Source organism: Mesoplodon bidens (genome assembly GCF_964165515.1).
Source record: "Mesoplodon bidens genome assembly, chromosome: 2".
Lineage (NCBI taxonomy): Eukaryota > Metazoa > Chordata > Mammalia > Artiodactyla > Ziphiidae > Mesoplodon > Mesoplodon bidens.
This window is the reverse complement of record NC_138177.1, coordinates 18666112-18684019: the sequence shown is the minus strand read 5'-3', so window position 1 is coordinate 18684019 and position 17908 is coordinate 18666112. Positions and strand designations below refer to the sequence as shown.

Sequence of the window (17908 nt, the reverse complement as noted above, 5' to 3'; positions counted from 1 at the left end):
CTGATTTCCAGAAGGGAAATTAATCTTTTCAGATTCAGATACTTGCATGATACTGTCCCCCACTGGCCTGCCAGTAGCTTAACAGGGATTATTCTCTGAAATATCAAGATCATGCCAATAGTAGGACATCAAGAAGCTTGGTTAAATGACTCAAAGGCCGGCGCGGACAACGTCCAATTAGATCATCTCTGGCTAACAGCCAGAATGAATAAAAGGGATCAATCCCGGGTGCAAGCGCAGAACTGTGACTAAAACCGGCTCCCAGCCTCCGCTTCGACGTTAGACACCCTGCTGGCCGCCGCTGGTCACGTGACCCGGGCCGCGGCAGCCTGGGCACCTGGGCCGTCCCGCGCATGCGCAGTGCCCCGGGCGGCGGACCGGAGGGTGCTGACAGCTTCCGGTTTTGTTTCCCCGTCCGTGCGTGGCGAAAGCTCTTCAGGCTCCGCGGTGGCGGCTGTAGCAGCGGCGGGGTGGCGGGGGGCAGGGCGTGGTGAGGTAAGGTGAATGCCCGAACAGGGTTCCCCGGAGCCATGGCCTGCTCCATTGTCCAGTTCTGCACCTTCCAGGACCTCCAGGCCGCCCGGGACTTCCTCTTCCCTCGTCTGCGGGAGGAGAACCCCAGCTGCACCGTGAGGAGGGACCCCAGTAAGTGCCCCCGCCTCGCCGCTCCCTTCCCCGCCTCCGCCCGCGGGACCTGCTCGGCGGCGTCGGGCCTCCCACCCGTTCCGCCCCTTCTACCCCGCGGCTCCTAGTTGCCCCCGCGCCTCCCCTCTTCTCTCTGCGCGAATCCCTTGCCCTCCTCGTCCTGAAGCCGCCTCCGCCCGCCCTGGCTGCGTCGTTGCTGTCTTCCTCTCGCTTAAGCCACTCCGCCCTCTGGCCAAACACCGCGTCTTGCTTCATCTGGCTTCTGCCTATCCCACTTCCCCACCCCCAACTGCTACTTGTCTCTCCTCCATCTCCCCTCCCTCCAGCCCGGGGTCCCCTGTTTCACTCTGCCCGCCCCGCGATCGCATCCTCCTCCCCATTCCTTGCCAGCTGTCAGCGCTCTAGCTTCGTTTTTCCTCAACCCCTACGCTCCTCTATGCCTGGCAGTGTGGCCTTCTGCTACCTCCCCTCCCGAAAGAGTTTATCATCGCCCACACTCTCCCTTCTTCCATCCCCTTTCCTCCCATTCAGATTTAGAGAACAAGTGATTGACAAGTGAGAGACTCCTAAGGTGGCGAGTAGGCGGCTCTCAACTAAGGAAAATAACCTGTCAGGGAGTGAGAATCCGCATCAGGAACTAAAGTTACAGTAACATGGCCGTGAAAAGTTAATTGGCTTTATTGAGATGAGAAACCGTCCGCCTGTTATTATCATCAAACAGTGTGACTTGCCCACGTAGTATAAAATCCCAAGTCTGGTTTATTGGCTACTGCATAGTTCCTCAGAATTTCCTACATTTCTCCTATTGAAACGGTGTGTTTTTTGTGTTTGATTTCTTCGTATTTCCACTCGACTACAAAGCCATATGTCCAAAGCACATTTGGCTTTGTAGTATAGTGCTTTTACTTTGTGCTATACTGGAATGGTGAGGAAAGGCCCACTAACTAAGCTCCTCCCGTTTTTTAAAATTTAGAAGATATCAAATCAAACCTACTTATGAATATTTACTCTGTGCCAGTCAGTAGTGCTGCAAATCAAATAAGGTTGGTGGTCTCTGCCATCTTAAGAGCTTATAATTTGCTGGGACAAATAAATTAACCCCTTGTTAATTTATATATATCTCAATATAGTGTGATTATATATATATGGCACTAGGGGATACTTCCTTGAATTGGAGGTACTTAGGCCTACCTTTGAAGTAGTAGTTAGATGAATAAGGGAGAGGTAATAGCATATGCAGAGGAAGGGAGGCCTGAAATGGCATGATATTTAGAGAGCTAAGAAAGGCTGAATGGCTGAAGAGGAGAATATGAGGGAAGGGGTTGGGGGGGGTGAGCTGTAAAGGTAATAAGGAGCTTGATCCCAAGCCTTCTGAAAGGAGTGGGATGCACCTGAAAGACATTAAGCAGAGGAATGACGTGGTCAGAGTGTACTTAATGTAATCAGCAAAGTTTTTGAATACCTGTTTTGTGCTTTGACAGCAGTGTGGAGGAGAGACGGGAAGCCGGGAAATTGGTTGGGAGGCTATTCCAATAACCCATGCAAAAGTGATGCGAGCTTGAACTAAAGTAGCTTCAGCTGGACTTGAGAGCAGGTGCTAGATTAGAAAGATATAAAGGAGGTAGAGTCTACAGGACCTAATGAAGATCTCGTGCGAGGGGTTGTAGCTGGTGAGGGAGAGGGAGTGGAGGATGCCTTTGGCTTTTGGCTCGGGCAAGGGTTTCTAATGAAGGGGAATGAAGGAAATAGGTTTTGGACCTTTTTTATCTTAAATGTTTGCAGTTTGTACAATTTTAAATGTATGCAGTGAGTCCAGTAGAACAGGTCTAAAACTTAATAAGTATCCCTGGGCCAGAGGCATTAATTTGGGAGTTACCAGCAAAACGTGTCAGTCAGTCTCAAGGGTTATGAGTGTAGTGAAACGAATGCAGGACTGAAGATATAACCGTAGAGGAGCGCTGAAGTTTAAGAGTCAAATAGAGATTAATGGGAAGAAGACTGAGAAAGAGTAACAGGAAGAGAAGAAACCCAGGTGAGAGTAATGCCCCAGAATTGAGAGAGGATTTGATGAAGGGAAGAGTGGTCAGCAGTTGCAAATGCAGCAGAGGTCAGCTAGGATAAGAATGGAAAAGGGCTCATTGGCTTTGGGAAAGTGGACATGACTGGGACCTTAGGACAGCTTCAGTGGAAGGGTTGGGGACAGAAAGCATATTTACCAGGTATTGAGGCGTTAAAAAGTGAAGTTGCCTATTTCAAGGAGCCAGGTGGTGAAGGATGGTGAACACAGGACTGTAGACAGGGGATGTAGAGCATGGACACATTTTCTCTATCCCATTCCCACTCCCCTGGTCCAGGCCACCATCTTCTCTCACCTGGGCAATGGCAGTAGTCTTTTAACAGATCTTCCTGCTTCTACTCTTGGTTTCTTTTCTTTCTTTCTTTTTTTTCTATATATAATAGTTTGCATCTACTAATCCCTAACTCCCAGTCCTTTCCTTCCCCACTGCCCCCCATGGCAACCACAAGTCTGTTCTCTATATCTGTAAGTCTGTTTTTGTTTTGTGGATATGTTCATTTGTGTCATATTTTGGATTCCACATATAAGTGATATCATGTGGTATTTGTCCTTCTCTTTCTGACTTACTTCACTTAGTATGATAATTTCTGGGCCCATCCATGTTGCTGCAAATGGCATTATTTCATTCTTTTTAATGGCTGAGTAATATTCCATTGTATATATAAATACATAGCACATCTTCTTTATCCATTCATCTGTCAGTGGACATTTAGATTGTTTCCATGTCTTGGCCGTTGTAGGTAGTGCTGCTATGAGCATAGGGGTGCGTGTATCTTTTCAAATTATAGTTTTGTCTGGGTAAATGCCCAGGAGTGGGATTGCTGGATCATATGGCAACTCTATGTTTAGTTTTTTGAGGAACCTCCATACTGTTTTCCATAGTGGCTGCACCAATTTAACATTCCCACCAACAGTGTAGGAGGGTTTCTTTTTCTCCACACCCTCTCCAGCATTTATTATTTGTAGACATTTTAATGGTTTCTTATAGTTAGTTCCCAGAAGCAGTCAGAGTGAACTTTTAAAGACATAACATAATCATAACACATAATCATAACAGTCCTCTCTCTGTAACCCTCTGTATCTTTCAATTGCACTTAATATAAAATCCAAAGATTTCAAATGGCTTACAAGGCCCTTGAGGCCCTGCTTCCTGCCACTTCTTGCACCTCATACTCTTCTCCCCTCATTTCTTACGCTTCATACACACTTTTTGGTTGTTAAACCAGTCAAGCCCATTCGTGTCTGAGGCCTTTGCCCTTGCCCTTGTCCCTGCGTTGGATATTCTGTGCAGATCCTTGCATGCTCGGTGCATCTTGTTCAAGTCTCAACATCTCAGGGAGGCCTTTTCTGACCGTCTAATCTAAAACAGTCACCCCTACTCCCTTGTTCTCATTTGTTACTCGAAATCATTTCATCTTGTTTATTTTTCGTCACCAAGTCTATACTGTCCAGTATGGTAGTCTCTAGCCAGAACTAGCTGTTGAAATGTGGCAAGCGCTACTGAGGAACTGAATTTTTAATTTTAGTTAATTTTAATTAATTTAAATTTAAATAGTCAGATATGGCTAGTGGCTACCACATTGTATGGCACATTTATAAATGCTAAAATTTAGGTACCAACAGATTGAGTATTTGTCCAAGGTCACACAATGAAGGGTAGCCTTAGGCTATGAACTTGATCCAGGCATTTGGGAATATAATCATACCCCAAACATCTAGATTAATTTATAATATACCTATGGGTTTGCAAATATGATTTAATATATTACCCTTTTAAATAAAATTCTTAGGCATATGTGTGTTGGTATTATTGAGGCTACCAGCGATTCAAGTAGAAAAAAAATGGAGAAAGAACCTCTTAACCGGTGAGCCCCTTTGCCAAATCTGTATTTTACAGTTAGAATGGTGCTTTAATTCATAAATGAAAATCAGAAAAATAGCTTGTCCTATTGTAGATGGTTTACTTGGAATTCTTGAAATAACCGGGACTACAGATTTCAGTAATCACTCCAGGCCATCTTTTACAAAACATCAGGCTTTGTAAAGAGCTCATCATTAAGAAAACCTGAACCTAAACTTCTGTGAGGGTGAAAATTTAGAGTAAAAATGAAGTTATGGTGGTGTTTGGCTTTGCTTTTCTTCACTTTATTTATTAGTGTTGTAAATGATTATTGGGAAGTAGAAATCATGAGATCATTTTATTTAGCTTATATAGTTTTAATTTCTTATACTAGCTCATCTCTAGAGGATATATAAGGCAACTGATAATTTTGAAGACTTATCTATTAGTTTAATAATTTTTTAATTTTGATATGGATAGCTGCCATTGACATAGTGATACCTAGTACCTGGGCACCCAGATCTCAATACTGCTCTTCTATATTTGAATTGTCAGAGAATAACAGTATGACTTTACGTTACTTTGTATCATCAATTATAAAATGAGACTGTCTTCTATTGCTTTAAAAGAGGTCTTGAACCCTACTATTTCCCAGTGTTTACATTAGTGATAAATATTTATAGTTGGTTCTACTCAATCTAGTGCTATCTATTTAGACATAAAATTGGGTCTCATACTTTGAAATTTTGGAGATGGGCAATAGTATGTGTCCCCACCTGGCCTACAGTGACATAATTTCCAGGGAGATTGGATTTCTCTACCAGAGCCGTCTGATATTTATAATTGAGTTAGGCAAAAGAAAGGAGAGAAGGAAGGAAGGAAAGAAAGAAAGACATGTACAGAGAGGGAGAATCAAAATATTTGGAGGTAATTTAAGTATAATATTGTGGATCTATTAATTTACCTAATAGTAAAATAATTTTCTGTTGCCATACTAATGAGGTAGAGCAGCTTTCCCTCTTGCCTCTTTTATCAGAAAGATAGAAGAAGGTAAAGCATACAGAGAATTACCTTGGAGTCATCAATTAAAGTCACGTTTTTGTCCAATCACTGAGAAAAGTATGTTTTTTAGGATAACCTAAAATCATGGAATCACTTTGGGATATTATAAATGGTGTAAAGTACCCACTTTTTTTTTTTTTTTTGCGGTACGTGGGCCTCTCAGTGTTATGGCCTCTCCAGTTGTGGAGCACAGGCTCCGGACGCGCAGGCTCAGCGGCCATGGCTCACGGGCCTAGCTGCTCCGTGGCATGTGGGATCTTCCCGGACCGGGGCACGAACCCGTGTCCCCTGCATCGGCAGGCGGACTCTCAACCACTGCACGACCAGGGAAGCCCAGTACCCACTTTTTTATACTAAGTGAAAATGCTTTCTTTTGTTTGTGACCATAGTGGGGAGAGAAAAGTAATCTGAAAGTAGAATATTTATAGGAATTTCAGAAAATTTATAGAGGTATTGGATTTCATTAGCTATTTAAAATTGGAAGAGGATCTTAGAGATAAATTTTTGTCGATGACAAAACTGACACATGAACAGTCTAATTCCTTTATTCAGCTAATATTTATTGAGCACCTACTGTGTACAAAGTAGTCTTAAAGGTAAATAAAATAGGTCCCTCTCCTCAAGGAGCGTTCAGCCAATAAATGAGTGTTAGAGGTGTTATGCTATAATTTGACACATGATAGTTGGAGAATGAAGGAGCGTTGGTTCATGCTGTTTAGGGGACTTAGGAAAGTCTTCACAGAGGAACTGATATTTTCACCATGTCTTAATAGTTTAATAGAGGTCCATCAGGTGGAGAGAAAATGGTCAGGTAAGGGATGTGAAACAGCACGGGGTTCAGAAAGATGCAGATAGTAAATTCTGGTGGAAGAGTGGGATATGGTGGGATAAAGCTGGGGAGATTGGCAGAGGAGTTTAGATTTTACGCAGTGGTAAGGAAGTAAGACTATCTTGGGGATTACAGGGAAATTTGCTAAAGTTTACTTGGGAACAGGTAGTTTTAAGTAGGTCAGCTTCCAGATGCACCTATATAAGTACCTACTTTCCCACCCTACCTTCTCCTGTTTACTAAACAAAGGCTCACCTCTCACACATTTCAAATATTATTATAGTAAGTTGCTTCCAAGGCATTTAAAAAACCTCCCCTTTAAGGCACCGTAAACTCCCCCATCCATAAACAAGAGACTTCCAAATAATTTTTGCTATTTATGTTTAATAATTATTTGTCAACATTTGTGATAATGTATGTTGTTTTTCTCAGTTATCTGCTTCTAATAATAATTGCAATAAGTCAAGTAAAAAAACTTTTTTAATACTTAGAGCCTTTGATCCCAGGAAAACTGCTTTTTCTCAGTTCTTATCTGTTTTTTTGCAGAGAAATTTTTGGACTGATGATACATATCTGTATTATATTAGAATAGCATTCTGTGGAGGAAGTGAATGGAAATAAGAATTCAAGGAGAAAAAATGACTTATAAAATTACCCTTAGAGAAGATAATCATATTTTTTAAATGGGTGTTTGTGGGTAGTATTTCCCAGTAGTATTTAGAATCCACTGAATAAATTTAAAAGGATGATATAAATCTATATTGAAACATCCATGTTTAATATATCAGAAATTACATTTTTTGTGCAAGGGGTACATATTATTGAAAAACTCTTTTGGGGTGTATATAATCAAAAAGTTTGAAAACATTCTATAGGACATTCTGTCCTCCCCAGTCTTTTTTTTCGTCATAGCATGCATAAAAAGTGAGACCTAGGCCCTGAATAGTGAAAACAATTTTGAAGGAGGAAAAAGTTGGAGTACTTCTACTTCCTAATTTCAAAACCTATTGCAAAGCTACAGTAATCAAAAGTGTGTGGTACTGGCATAAAGACAGACAACTAGGATAATGGAATAGAGAGCTCAGAAATAAGCCCTTGTGTATATGATCAGATGATTTTTGACAAGGTGTCAAGACGACTCAATGGGGAAAGGACAGTCTCTTCAACAAATCGTGTTGGGAAAACTGCATATCCAAATACAAAAGAATGAATTTGGACCATTATCTTACACCACGTTAAAAAATTAACAAAAAATGGACTAAAGACCTAAATATAAGACCTAAAACTATAAAACTGTTAGAAGAAAACATAGGGAGAAAACTTCATGACATTGGACTTGGCAGTGAGTTTTTGGATATAACACCAAAAGCACAGGCAACAAAAGCAAAAATAGACAAATGAGACTATATCAAACTTTAAGACTTTTGTGAATCAAAGGCTGCAGTCAACAAAGTGAAAAGACAGCCTACAGAATGGGAGAAAATATTTGCAAATCATATATCTGATAAAGGATTAGTATCCACAGTATATCAATACAAAGAACTCCTACAGCCCAACAACAATAAATAACTCAAGTAAAAACTGAGCAAAAGACTGGAATAGACATTTTTCCAAAGATGTTATAGAAATGGCCAGTAAGCATATGAAAAGATACTCAATGTCACTAATCATGAGAATCGCCAGCTTGGCTACTATTAAACAAAAACAAAACAAAACAAACAAATAAAAACAACAGAAAATAACAAGTGTTGGCAAGGATATGGAGAAATTGGAACTCTGTACACTGTTGGTAGGATTGTAAAATGGTACAACTGCTATGGAAAACAGTATGGAGTTTCCTCCAAAAATAAAAAAATAGAATTACTATATGAGCCATCCCATTTATGGGTATATATCCAAAAGAATTGAAAATAGTGTCTAGAAGAGATATTTGCACACCCATGATCATAGAGGGACATTCATAAAAGACAAAGAGTCGAAGCAACCCAAATGCCCATCGATGGATGAATGGAATGGGGTATTTACATGCAATGGAAAATTATTCAGCCATTAAAAAGAAGGAAATCATATCACATGCTACAACACGAATGACCTTGAGGACGTTATGATATGTGAAATATTCGCCAGTCAAAAAACATAAATGCATGGTTCCGTTTATATGAGTTATCTAAAGTAGTTAAACTCACGGAAACAGGAAGTAGAATGGTGGTTACTAGGAACTAGGGAGAGGGTGAAAAGGGGTGTTGTCTAATGGGTTTTACAGTCTCAGATTTGCAAGATGGAAAAGTTCTAGAGGTCTGTATTGTAACAGTGTGAATATACTTAACATTACTGAACTGTACACTTAAAAATGGTTACGATGATAATTTTTATGTTATGTGTTTTTAACATAATAAAAATATATAAATTAGTATGGTAGTAAAGAAATGGGTCATAAAATGTAAAACAAAGCTGTTCATGGTGGGAGGTGAGCTGCTACAGGTTCCAGTAGTCCCAGGCCCTCCTTGGCTGTCCTTAGAGCTGAGAGGATCAATATCTTGGCTCACCTGTAACCCATTTGCAGTTTACTGGGAATCTCTGCTGTAGGCAGAGCAGGGCCTTCATAAGTAAAGACAGGACTAAGGCAGTAGCAGTGGTGATGGAGTTTGAAACTTGCTAGCTATAGCAGCGGCAACCTATGCAAAGAATTTGAGCCGAGAAACAGGATAACCAGGTTAATATTTTAAACACATTCCTTTGTCAGCAAAGAAGAGAATGAATGGGAATGGTGGGTGAAAGTGGAAATAGAATGACCAGTTGGGTGGCCTTTGCAGTATCTCCCAAAAGGGGAGATAATCTTTTCCTTAGCTTGGTATTCTTCAGATGTTACTTAATGATCTACACAGTGACAATCCTGGAACTATAAGATAGCAAGTATTTTTGAGTGACTACTATGCTAATATCATTTGGGACTTTTGAGACCCTAAATGAACTTTCCTCATGAGAGGGAATCCTTGAAACTCTACGGTGTCTGCCATGCCATATTCCTCCTTTGAAAAGAAAACCAGAAACAGTCCCTTGAACACAGATCACTTTTCTTTGTATCATGTGAGCGTAAGTCTCACATATAAATTCCTCAGAAGAGAGAATCTCAGGTCAGGAGAGAGAGAATTACCCATGATCACATTGCCTCTTTTTATTTTTTTTAAGTATATAAAATCAGATGTATAAGCTACCTTCTGGCTACTCACATCCCACATTCCAAATGTTAAAACTTTAGTATTATGCTGTCCAGTATAGTAGCCACTAGCCACATGTGGCTATTTAAATTTAAGTGTAAATTAATAGAAATTAAATAAAAATTCAGTTCCTCAGTGATACTAGTTACATTTTAGTGGCCACATATACCTACCTAGTGGCTAACTAATTGGACAGCACAGATAAAGAACACCTCCATCATTACAGGAGGTGCTACCTTAGTGAGAATCTTCCAGACTTTCTGCCGAGACAATAAACACACACATACTGCTTGGGTATTTTATTTATCTATTTTAAATTTTATATCATGGACTCATTCTTGTAAAATGTATATTCTGGAACTTTTTTGGTTTACTTAATGTCAACATCTTTTCAAGCTGTATATATAACTCTATAGCATTTTTTCCTAATGTCTGTACAGTATTCCAATGAAGACTCTGCCAGGTTTTAGTTAACCATTCCCCTATCAATGAACATTTAGATTATTTCCAGTATTTTTGCTATAAGAAAATGCTCCAGTAAGCATCCTTATATATGCTTTTACCCATGATGCTAATATTACTCTATGTAAATTTCTGGGATTGGAATTGCTGAATAATAGAAATTCACATTTTAATTGTTGATCATAGTTGCCCAGTTACTCTCAAAATTGGTCAGGTTCATTCCTATCCATGGTAAACAGAAGTGCCCATTTACACACTTACATGTCATCTTTCTGTGTTATCAGTTTTTTTGATTTTTGCTCTTCTGATAAATGAAATGTGGTTCTTGTGTGATACTAAGATAATTATCAGGCTTTATCTGTATTTTTTTTAAAGCAGCAAGTAATAGCAAAATTAAGCTGGTATTGCAAGAATTTAGGTTAAATATAAGGAAAGTTTTCTCACAGGGACAATAATTGAATATTAGACTGTTCTAATAGAAGAAGGAAGGAAGGAAGATACTGAATTAGTTTTAGAATATGCAGAAATTAGCTTTGGTGAGCAATGGTTGTGTACCTCCATCCTCATTTACATTCCCTCACATTTTCTGCTGCTTTGGAGATAATAAATCAATAACACATAATTATGCAGTGGTAAGAAAGAATTATATAAGTTCTATCTAATATACATAATATATTATTGCCTTTAGTGACTTCCTTTGAAAAATAAAATGAGTAGAAAGAATAGGGCATATTAAATTTCTTCAAGTCTACAGATTTGTTTTGTTTTGTTGTTGCTTTTGTCAAGATAGGTCTAAAGATTTCTTAGGTTTTTGAGCAAAGGAAGCATGTTTAGTTTTTAAACTTCAGAGCAGGAGGATACACTCTATTTCTGCTTAAAAATATTTTCAGTTCTGTCCTTTTGTGAATTATCAGAACATTCTTCTTCTGTGATATAGGAGGCCACTTATTTGACAACAGGAGTCATTAGAATTCCAGAACTGGAAGGGACCTTATAGGCCTAGTCCGATTTAATCATGGTGTTTTGAAAGGAACTCCTACTTATTGAAAATGGGATGGCCTTGTCATTTTAGATTGCTGCATATTTTTATGTGCTGAAAGGAATATGCTAATTTGAAATTTATATTCCCATATCCATTTCCTTAGAAATAGAAAAAGATTAATAATTCTGAGGCATAGGAAATTAAACAGCTTCTCTGTTCTTTAGTCTTTTTTTTTGGCTTTGTATTGCTATGTGATGCTTTCTGTGCCTTGGCCAAGAAGAGCCAACTAAAATTTGCACCCCCTGAATTATTTACAAGTCATAGGTTCTAGAGATTCATGCTCTTTATAGAAACAAGTACTTTATCTCTGTTTTTTTCTTGTCTTAGAAGAACGGAAATGAATTTGCTTCAGCACTAATAAGATCTTTTCTTAGACCATGGAGATTAAGTTTTCCTTTTCCTAACGTCTAAGGATTTCAGTTTCTCATTTACTTTTTGATCTTGACATACTCATATTGGAAAAAGCAAATACTGTCAAATTAATTGCCCACTTCTAGAATTCAGTTTCCTTTCTAGCTTCAAGTTCTTGTTAAATGAAAAAGAAATACTCAGTTTATGAGGACAGACTGTTCAGAAGCAAATCAGAATAATGTATATTTTAAATTAAATAGACCTATGGAAAGCAGAAGTTGAATTTCTCATTTAAGCTTCTGTTGGTAGAATAATTCATTCGTTGGAAATGTCCCTAAAAAAGACATCTATAATTTTTTGATGATTGAATTACAGTGTTTTCTCTATGGTTTGAAGGTTTCAGTGACTATAATTTGTCAAGTGAGAAACTGAACAGTTTTTTAATACTAGTATAATCTACTCTTCTCAGGGAAAAAATTCTTTCCAGAGGGAGTTGTAGTTACATTTTACTAATATATTTTAAAGTCATTGGTTTTATTCATTCAGGCAAAACATTTAACTTGATAAGGGTAAGAACAAGAGTTTATGTTTATGTTTCCAATTATTCTAGACAGTTCAAAATAGTCCTCTTCAGTGATAGGTATAAAAAAAAGTTAAGGATTGAAAACTCAAGTTACTAATCAATGAAGAAGTAGTTGCTTTTTGTTACTGTTACTTGTAACTGCATCTTGTTTTTATTTCTCTCTATATCATGTAAGTTGGTTGGAGATCAGCTTAGGAATTTTATTTATATAGAGAGCAAGTATGATTCAAGGTGTGGTATGAAATAAGAGTGAAAGGTAATTTCAGCAGATGAGGTCGACTAACAAAATAATCTAAACTGGCAAACTTCTTGAAAGACTTAAATTGAATCCTCAGTGCAATCCTTGATTATCTGTGAATTTTAAGGAAAAATGGTTAAGAATGTGAAAAGAATAGAGTTTAAAGGAAACTCACCCCTCAAGAATGGTTTGCTCCCCCCTCCCCCTAAAAAAAGTTACAGATTCAAAACTAAGCAGAAATGTCTCTTGGACTTGGAAATGCCTTTTTTTTTTTTTTCCAGTAAGTTGTACAGGAAATGAGGTGGGAAAGCCCAGTTAAAACATGAACCGTTGAAATATTTTGCTTATAGCTGATGCTGTCCTGATGTAATATAGTCGTAAAATGACTGCTTTAGGAGCAAACATCTGGCACATGAGTCATAGCACTAAAGTAACAAGACTAGGGAAGCATTCTCATGATCTATTTTTAGATGTCTCCAATAGGCAATATTTGCTGTTTTTAGCTGTTTTTAGGATAACCTGTTTTATTCACTATTGGCAAAAAGAATATTTGCATAATAGAATACAGACAGAATTAAAGATAATGTAGGTGTTCTTTTCTCTCTCTCTTTTTTTTTGCCTTTAAAATGGTATGGTAATTTATTTGGGGACTCAGTGTTCTTTGTAATTATTTTTTTCTAGCCTACCAAAAAATTAGGTTGAAAGTCATACTTAATTGAATGAATGTGTTGGTTTTCCTTTATTGATGCAGGATCTTTTTAAAGTAATGATACAGTGTTGTTTTGAAATGTTGAAATATACATTGTGTATGTGTGTGTGTATATGAAATATAAAGATCCATTAATCCATATCAGGCCAACTATTTTGAACTGTATTTCTAGAGGATCTTTTTTTACATAGTCAAATTCTGCCACTTAGACTTGAATTAGAACAAAAACACTCTATTTTTCCTATTCTTAATCAAAACTAAAGCTAAGAATTGTTTTTCAATTTTTTTCTTACTAACTAAAATTGAGTGGAATAGAGAATTATCAAATTCTCAAATTCTCAAATGCTGTATTTGGAGAGTAATCATTTTAACAGCAATTAAGGGTGTATATGTGCCAAGCACTGTTCTTGTAACTGTATCAATAGATACAGTTATTAACTCCATTTTGCTAAAGAGGAAGCTGAGAGGGAAGAGATTAAATCGCCCAAGGACATATGACTCTTCACGGGTAAAGCTGGGTATCAAACCATGCAACCTGATATCAGAGACCGAATAGTTGTTCTAGACTTGTGCTGTCTCAGACTGTAGCCAAGAGCCACATGTGCAGTGGAGCACTTGAAACATGTCTGGTCCAAATTGAGATGTGCTCTAAGTGTAAAATACATGTCAGATCTTGAAGTCTTAGGATCAAAAAAAACAATGTAAAATATCTTATGAATAACTTAATATTGATTACATATTGAAATAATATTTTGGCTATATCATATTAAATAAAATGTATTATTAAAATTAATTTCACCTGTTTCTGCTTTTTAACTATGGCTACTAGTCAGTTTAAAATGGCATGTGTGGCTTGCATTACATATTTATTGTACTGCTGCTAAAGACTGCCCACACCAGTGAGTGAAGAGTCTAACTGAAGTGAAAGAATAGAAACAAGGGTGAGGGCAGGCAAAGGAAAAAAGGAGATTTCGGATCAGATTATTAGATTGGCGTTGAAATTTATCCTTGAAGCTAGAGTTCCTCAGAGCGTGATCCGTGGATGATCTGCCTCACGTTTTCAGGATGGGGTCAACCCTGAAACTTCAGTCATCCCTAATTCATTATTTTAGTCTCTTCCTTGCAGAGATTTTAAGGCTACCTAGAGAGGGGAATCTGCAGAAGAGACTGTAACTCTGGTTTTACAAACACAATGAACATGGATGCCATTTTCTTAATATTCTGATCAATGTTGCTGAATTGGACTTCAGCAAAATAAAGGATACAGGCAGTTGATGACAGTGTCATTTAAAGAATTGCTTTCTGGAGATTGGATGGTTGCTACTTATTTATTTAACATATGGAGGGGAAAAAACGCTTAAAATTACCCCATAACTTATAGCCTAGCCTTTGACTGAAGTGATTGCCACTTGGCTCATTAGGTGAACTGGGTAAATGCGAATGCCTATGTGATTTGGCGATTGGTGGGGTCTTTGGAATGTTTACATTGGACCCTGACCACCCTAAAAAAGTTACGTCCTGGTGTCCATACGCTATAGTACATTTTGTTAAACTGACTTACCTCTTAAGTCATACCAGAGCTTGGCACTTTCAAATTACCCTGACCGATAGGAGATTTTGATATGTTTATTCTAAGTGACAATCATAATTGGATAACAAAAAGTAAATTAGTTTTATTTCTTCATGAGTACATAGAAATTTATAGATCTTAAGGTCTTACAGTCAATGTTCCATATTGACATTAAACAGTGCATAGTTCTCAAATGGTAGACACGTTGCTGTGATCATCCACAACCTTGATCAATGATCAGTTAAAATACACTGATGATGATGTGGATTGAAGAATACCATCCCTCATAGAACTGAATAAAATTCAGGACTGCCTGAATAAAATTCTGTACATGAACGGCAACTTTATCAGACATTCAGCAGCTATTTTTTCAGTCTAAACTTTTTTTTTTTTAAAGAATGTGCTTGATCTGCTTGCATATTTTGAGGGCATAAGAAATAACCTTGGTAAAGTGCTGAGATTTTGACACTTTTTAACAGTCGACAATAATAGCTGTCAAATAGCAGCCTGCAAAACAGTATCAAATGATTTTCAACATAAGTCAGGAGGCTGCAAAATTTATAGCACTGGCGCTGAGTAGAAATAGCCACAAGGGTAGTACCAAATGTGCAGATATTTCCGTTTTTGTTTTTTTTAATGTTTCCCATTTTTCAGTTGACTAGAATTTGGAATGCATTTTCTTACAGGATTATAAATAGAATTCTAGACCAGCCTTCGGAAATATCTTTAGCCTATCTGAGTCAGTTCTGTTTCACCTTCCTTTAACCTGTTTGTACTGTGACCTCTTTGGGAAATGTATTCCTGTGATAGTGGGAGATGCCTGATTAAATTTTCTTTGTCTTGTTAATAGAAATTCCCCAGTCAGAGGCATTGAGATATGGGTACACTGTCATGAACCCAAGTATTTTGTAAAAAGGTATTTCTCAAGGTCTTTCTCTTCCCCATTGGATTGTTTTGAATTGCGCTGTAAGGAGATAACTGGGTCTCTGCAGGGGCTGGAAATTCAAATTCCTGCTGTCTTCTGTTGATCCTATGAGTCGTTTGTGAATTGAGTCAGGTACGTTTTATACCCATATGGAAGAGAAATAACACATTTTTCATAGTTTTCTTTTGTACAGCATTCAACAAGGTTACGTGCACAAACTAAGCTCCTTGAAGGCTTAATTGCTTTTGTATCTCCAGCACTTAACTAGCACAGGGCCCAACACAGAAGAGATGCTGTGCTGTGTTTGTTGAATGAATGAATGAGTGAATGAATGAATAAATAAATGAGTAGCTGACCTTTATGAAGTACTTTAAATTCTGCATGGTCGCCCAAAGATTTGTGGTAATTTGATAAATATTTTTATAGCAATTTTAACATTGAATTGTGGACCTTAGAGTGATAAGCTTTACTAGGTCTTTGCTTCTCTTACGAGGGAGCATTTTCTAGACGCGTATAAATGGGATGGCCTAGTTGCCATCAGCCCACAATAAGACAGTTGTTTTTGGTGCAGTGGAAAAATTAGCAGAATAAAGAGATTGCCTAATGGAATTAGATTGCCGAAGAGCAAACTGTAACTTCCCAAGTTGCAAAAAAAATGTACAGGTCTGAATATCAAGGGAATACTTCCCTTTTAAAATAATAAATATCTTGCTTCTGACCTTATTTGCAAGCTCCACTGTTTCCTAATCTTATTCTTCTTTATAAGCCGTAGGAGTAAGTATAGCAGAATACTTGCTAGCTTGGGCTTTGGAATTCAGGCAGACCTGAGTTCAAACCCCATTCCGCCACTTAATCCTCTGTCATCTTGGTAGAGTTACGTAAACGAGGTCATCTGTATTTCTCATTGTAAAAAGGGGGTGATAAAAGATCCTTGTCATGCTTATGTGAATTAATGTCTATAAAGCATTGAAGCATATAGAAATGCTGAATAATGTTAGTTGTTATGTGCTAACCCCTATCTGAAAATGGCATTTTTTGCCTCTGCCTTTGAAAAGTTCCTAGCCACTTTTTAAAGACTTAATTGAAGATGACTCCTCACTATATTTTTTCATCTCTCTCACTACCTCATCTGAGTTCCCATAGTATTCGATTACAGCACTCACCATGGTTGTTACATGTTTGTTTCTCTCCTACACTAGATCACAAATTCTTTAAAGAAAAGGAGTTCATAGGTTTGTATTTTTCTGTGTTTCTCCTACAGGGTTTGGCACATGCTATTTAACAGAACATTTGTTAAGTTGTTTAATTGATGTGTATATGGAAATCTTCTGTAAGTTGTAAAGTGTTAATCAAATGATTAATACTATTTTAGGACTTAATATATGCCTAGCAGTGTGCTTGGCACATTAGAAAGTAGTTATTTGGTGTTTAAGTGCCAAAGATGGGAATATTACCACAAAGCTAATTGAGCAACGATTCCAAGTACCAGACTGTAACATTTTTTATCATCTAATATGTAATTGACTTTAGCAACTTTTGAAACCTCGTAGGTAAGTGGAAGTTCTATTTGCTTCCTTCCTACTGTCAGCATCCTAGATAACAGGTTCAGTCCCATCTTTTAAGTTGATTCTTCCCCCAGAATTTTGAAGCTGATTGGTTTAAATACAGTATTTTATTTATATTTCGTAGTATTTTGATAGCTAAATACTGATGACTAGTGTTGAGAACTTATTATGTGTCAGGCTCTGAGGACTTCAGTGTGCTGTCTGGTTTAAACGCTCACAGCAACCCCACTAGGTACTGTCGTTTTCCATGATGTTATGGTAAGAGAACTAAAACTTATAGATACAGGGTAACTTGCTCCAGGTCACAGAGCTGGTAAGTGCTGGATCCAGGATGTGAACCTAGGTAATCTGATTTTGGGGCCTAAACTTATAATTAGGCAACTGCCTGCTCTTTTAACATTTTGGGGGAACTTTTTTTTAATTTAATTTGAGGTAATACATATAAAGTATACTGTTTGTTTCAGAGTAGTTCCTTTAAAAATTATAGTTTTATTCCTTCTCTTCCGGTATGATGTGAGATAAATTCAAAGATAATTATATAAAAATGAGTAACACGAGCATTGTAAGGGATCATACTATCCAAATCAATTTTGGGATTTTTAATTCCCTGTTGCAGTGTTGGTTGAACATCTTATTTTAATCCAAGAGAGTTTCTCACATATAGGAAATCACAGAGTATCAGGAAAAGGTGGTGAATAGTAGACCTATCTGGTTTCAAAATTCAGTTTTCTTTATCTTTGATACCTTGTCTTATTAAAACACTTTTAAAGATATCTGTGTGGAATTTTAGGT

At 37.7% G+C, this 17908-nt stretch overlaps 1 protein-coding gene across 1 annotated transcript in view; it reads left to right on the top strand.

Moving 5' to 3' along the window:
- The first annotated feature begins 398 nt into the window (after positions 1 to 398).
- RAB3GAP2 (RAB3 GTPase activating non-catalytic protein subunit 2) overlaps positions 399 to 17908 on the top strand; it is a 94441-nt gene continuing 76931 nt past the window's right edge. The window contains exon 1 of the mRNA XM_081254454.1: positions 399 to 645. Coding sequence (XP_081110580.1) covers positions 531 to 645 — 115 coding nt within the window. The 5' untranslated portion in view covers positions 399 to 530. The remainder of the gene's footprint in view (positions 646 to 17908) is intronic.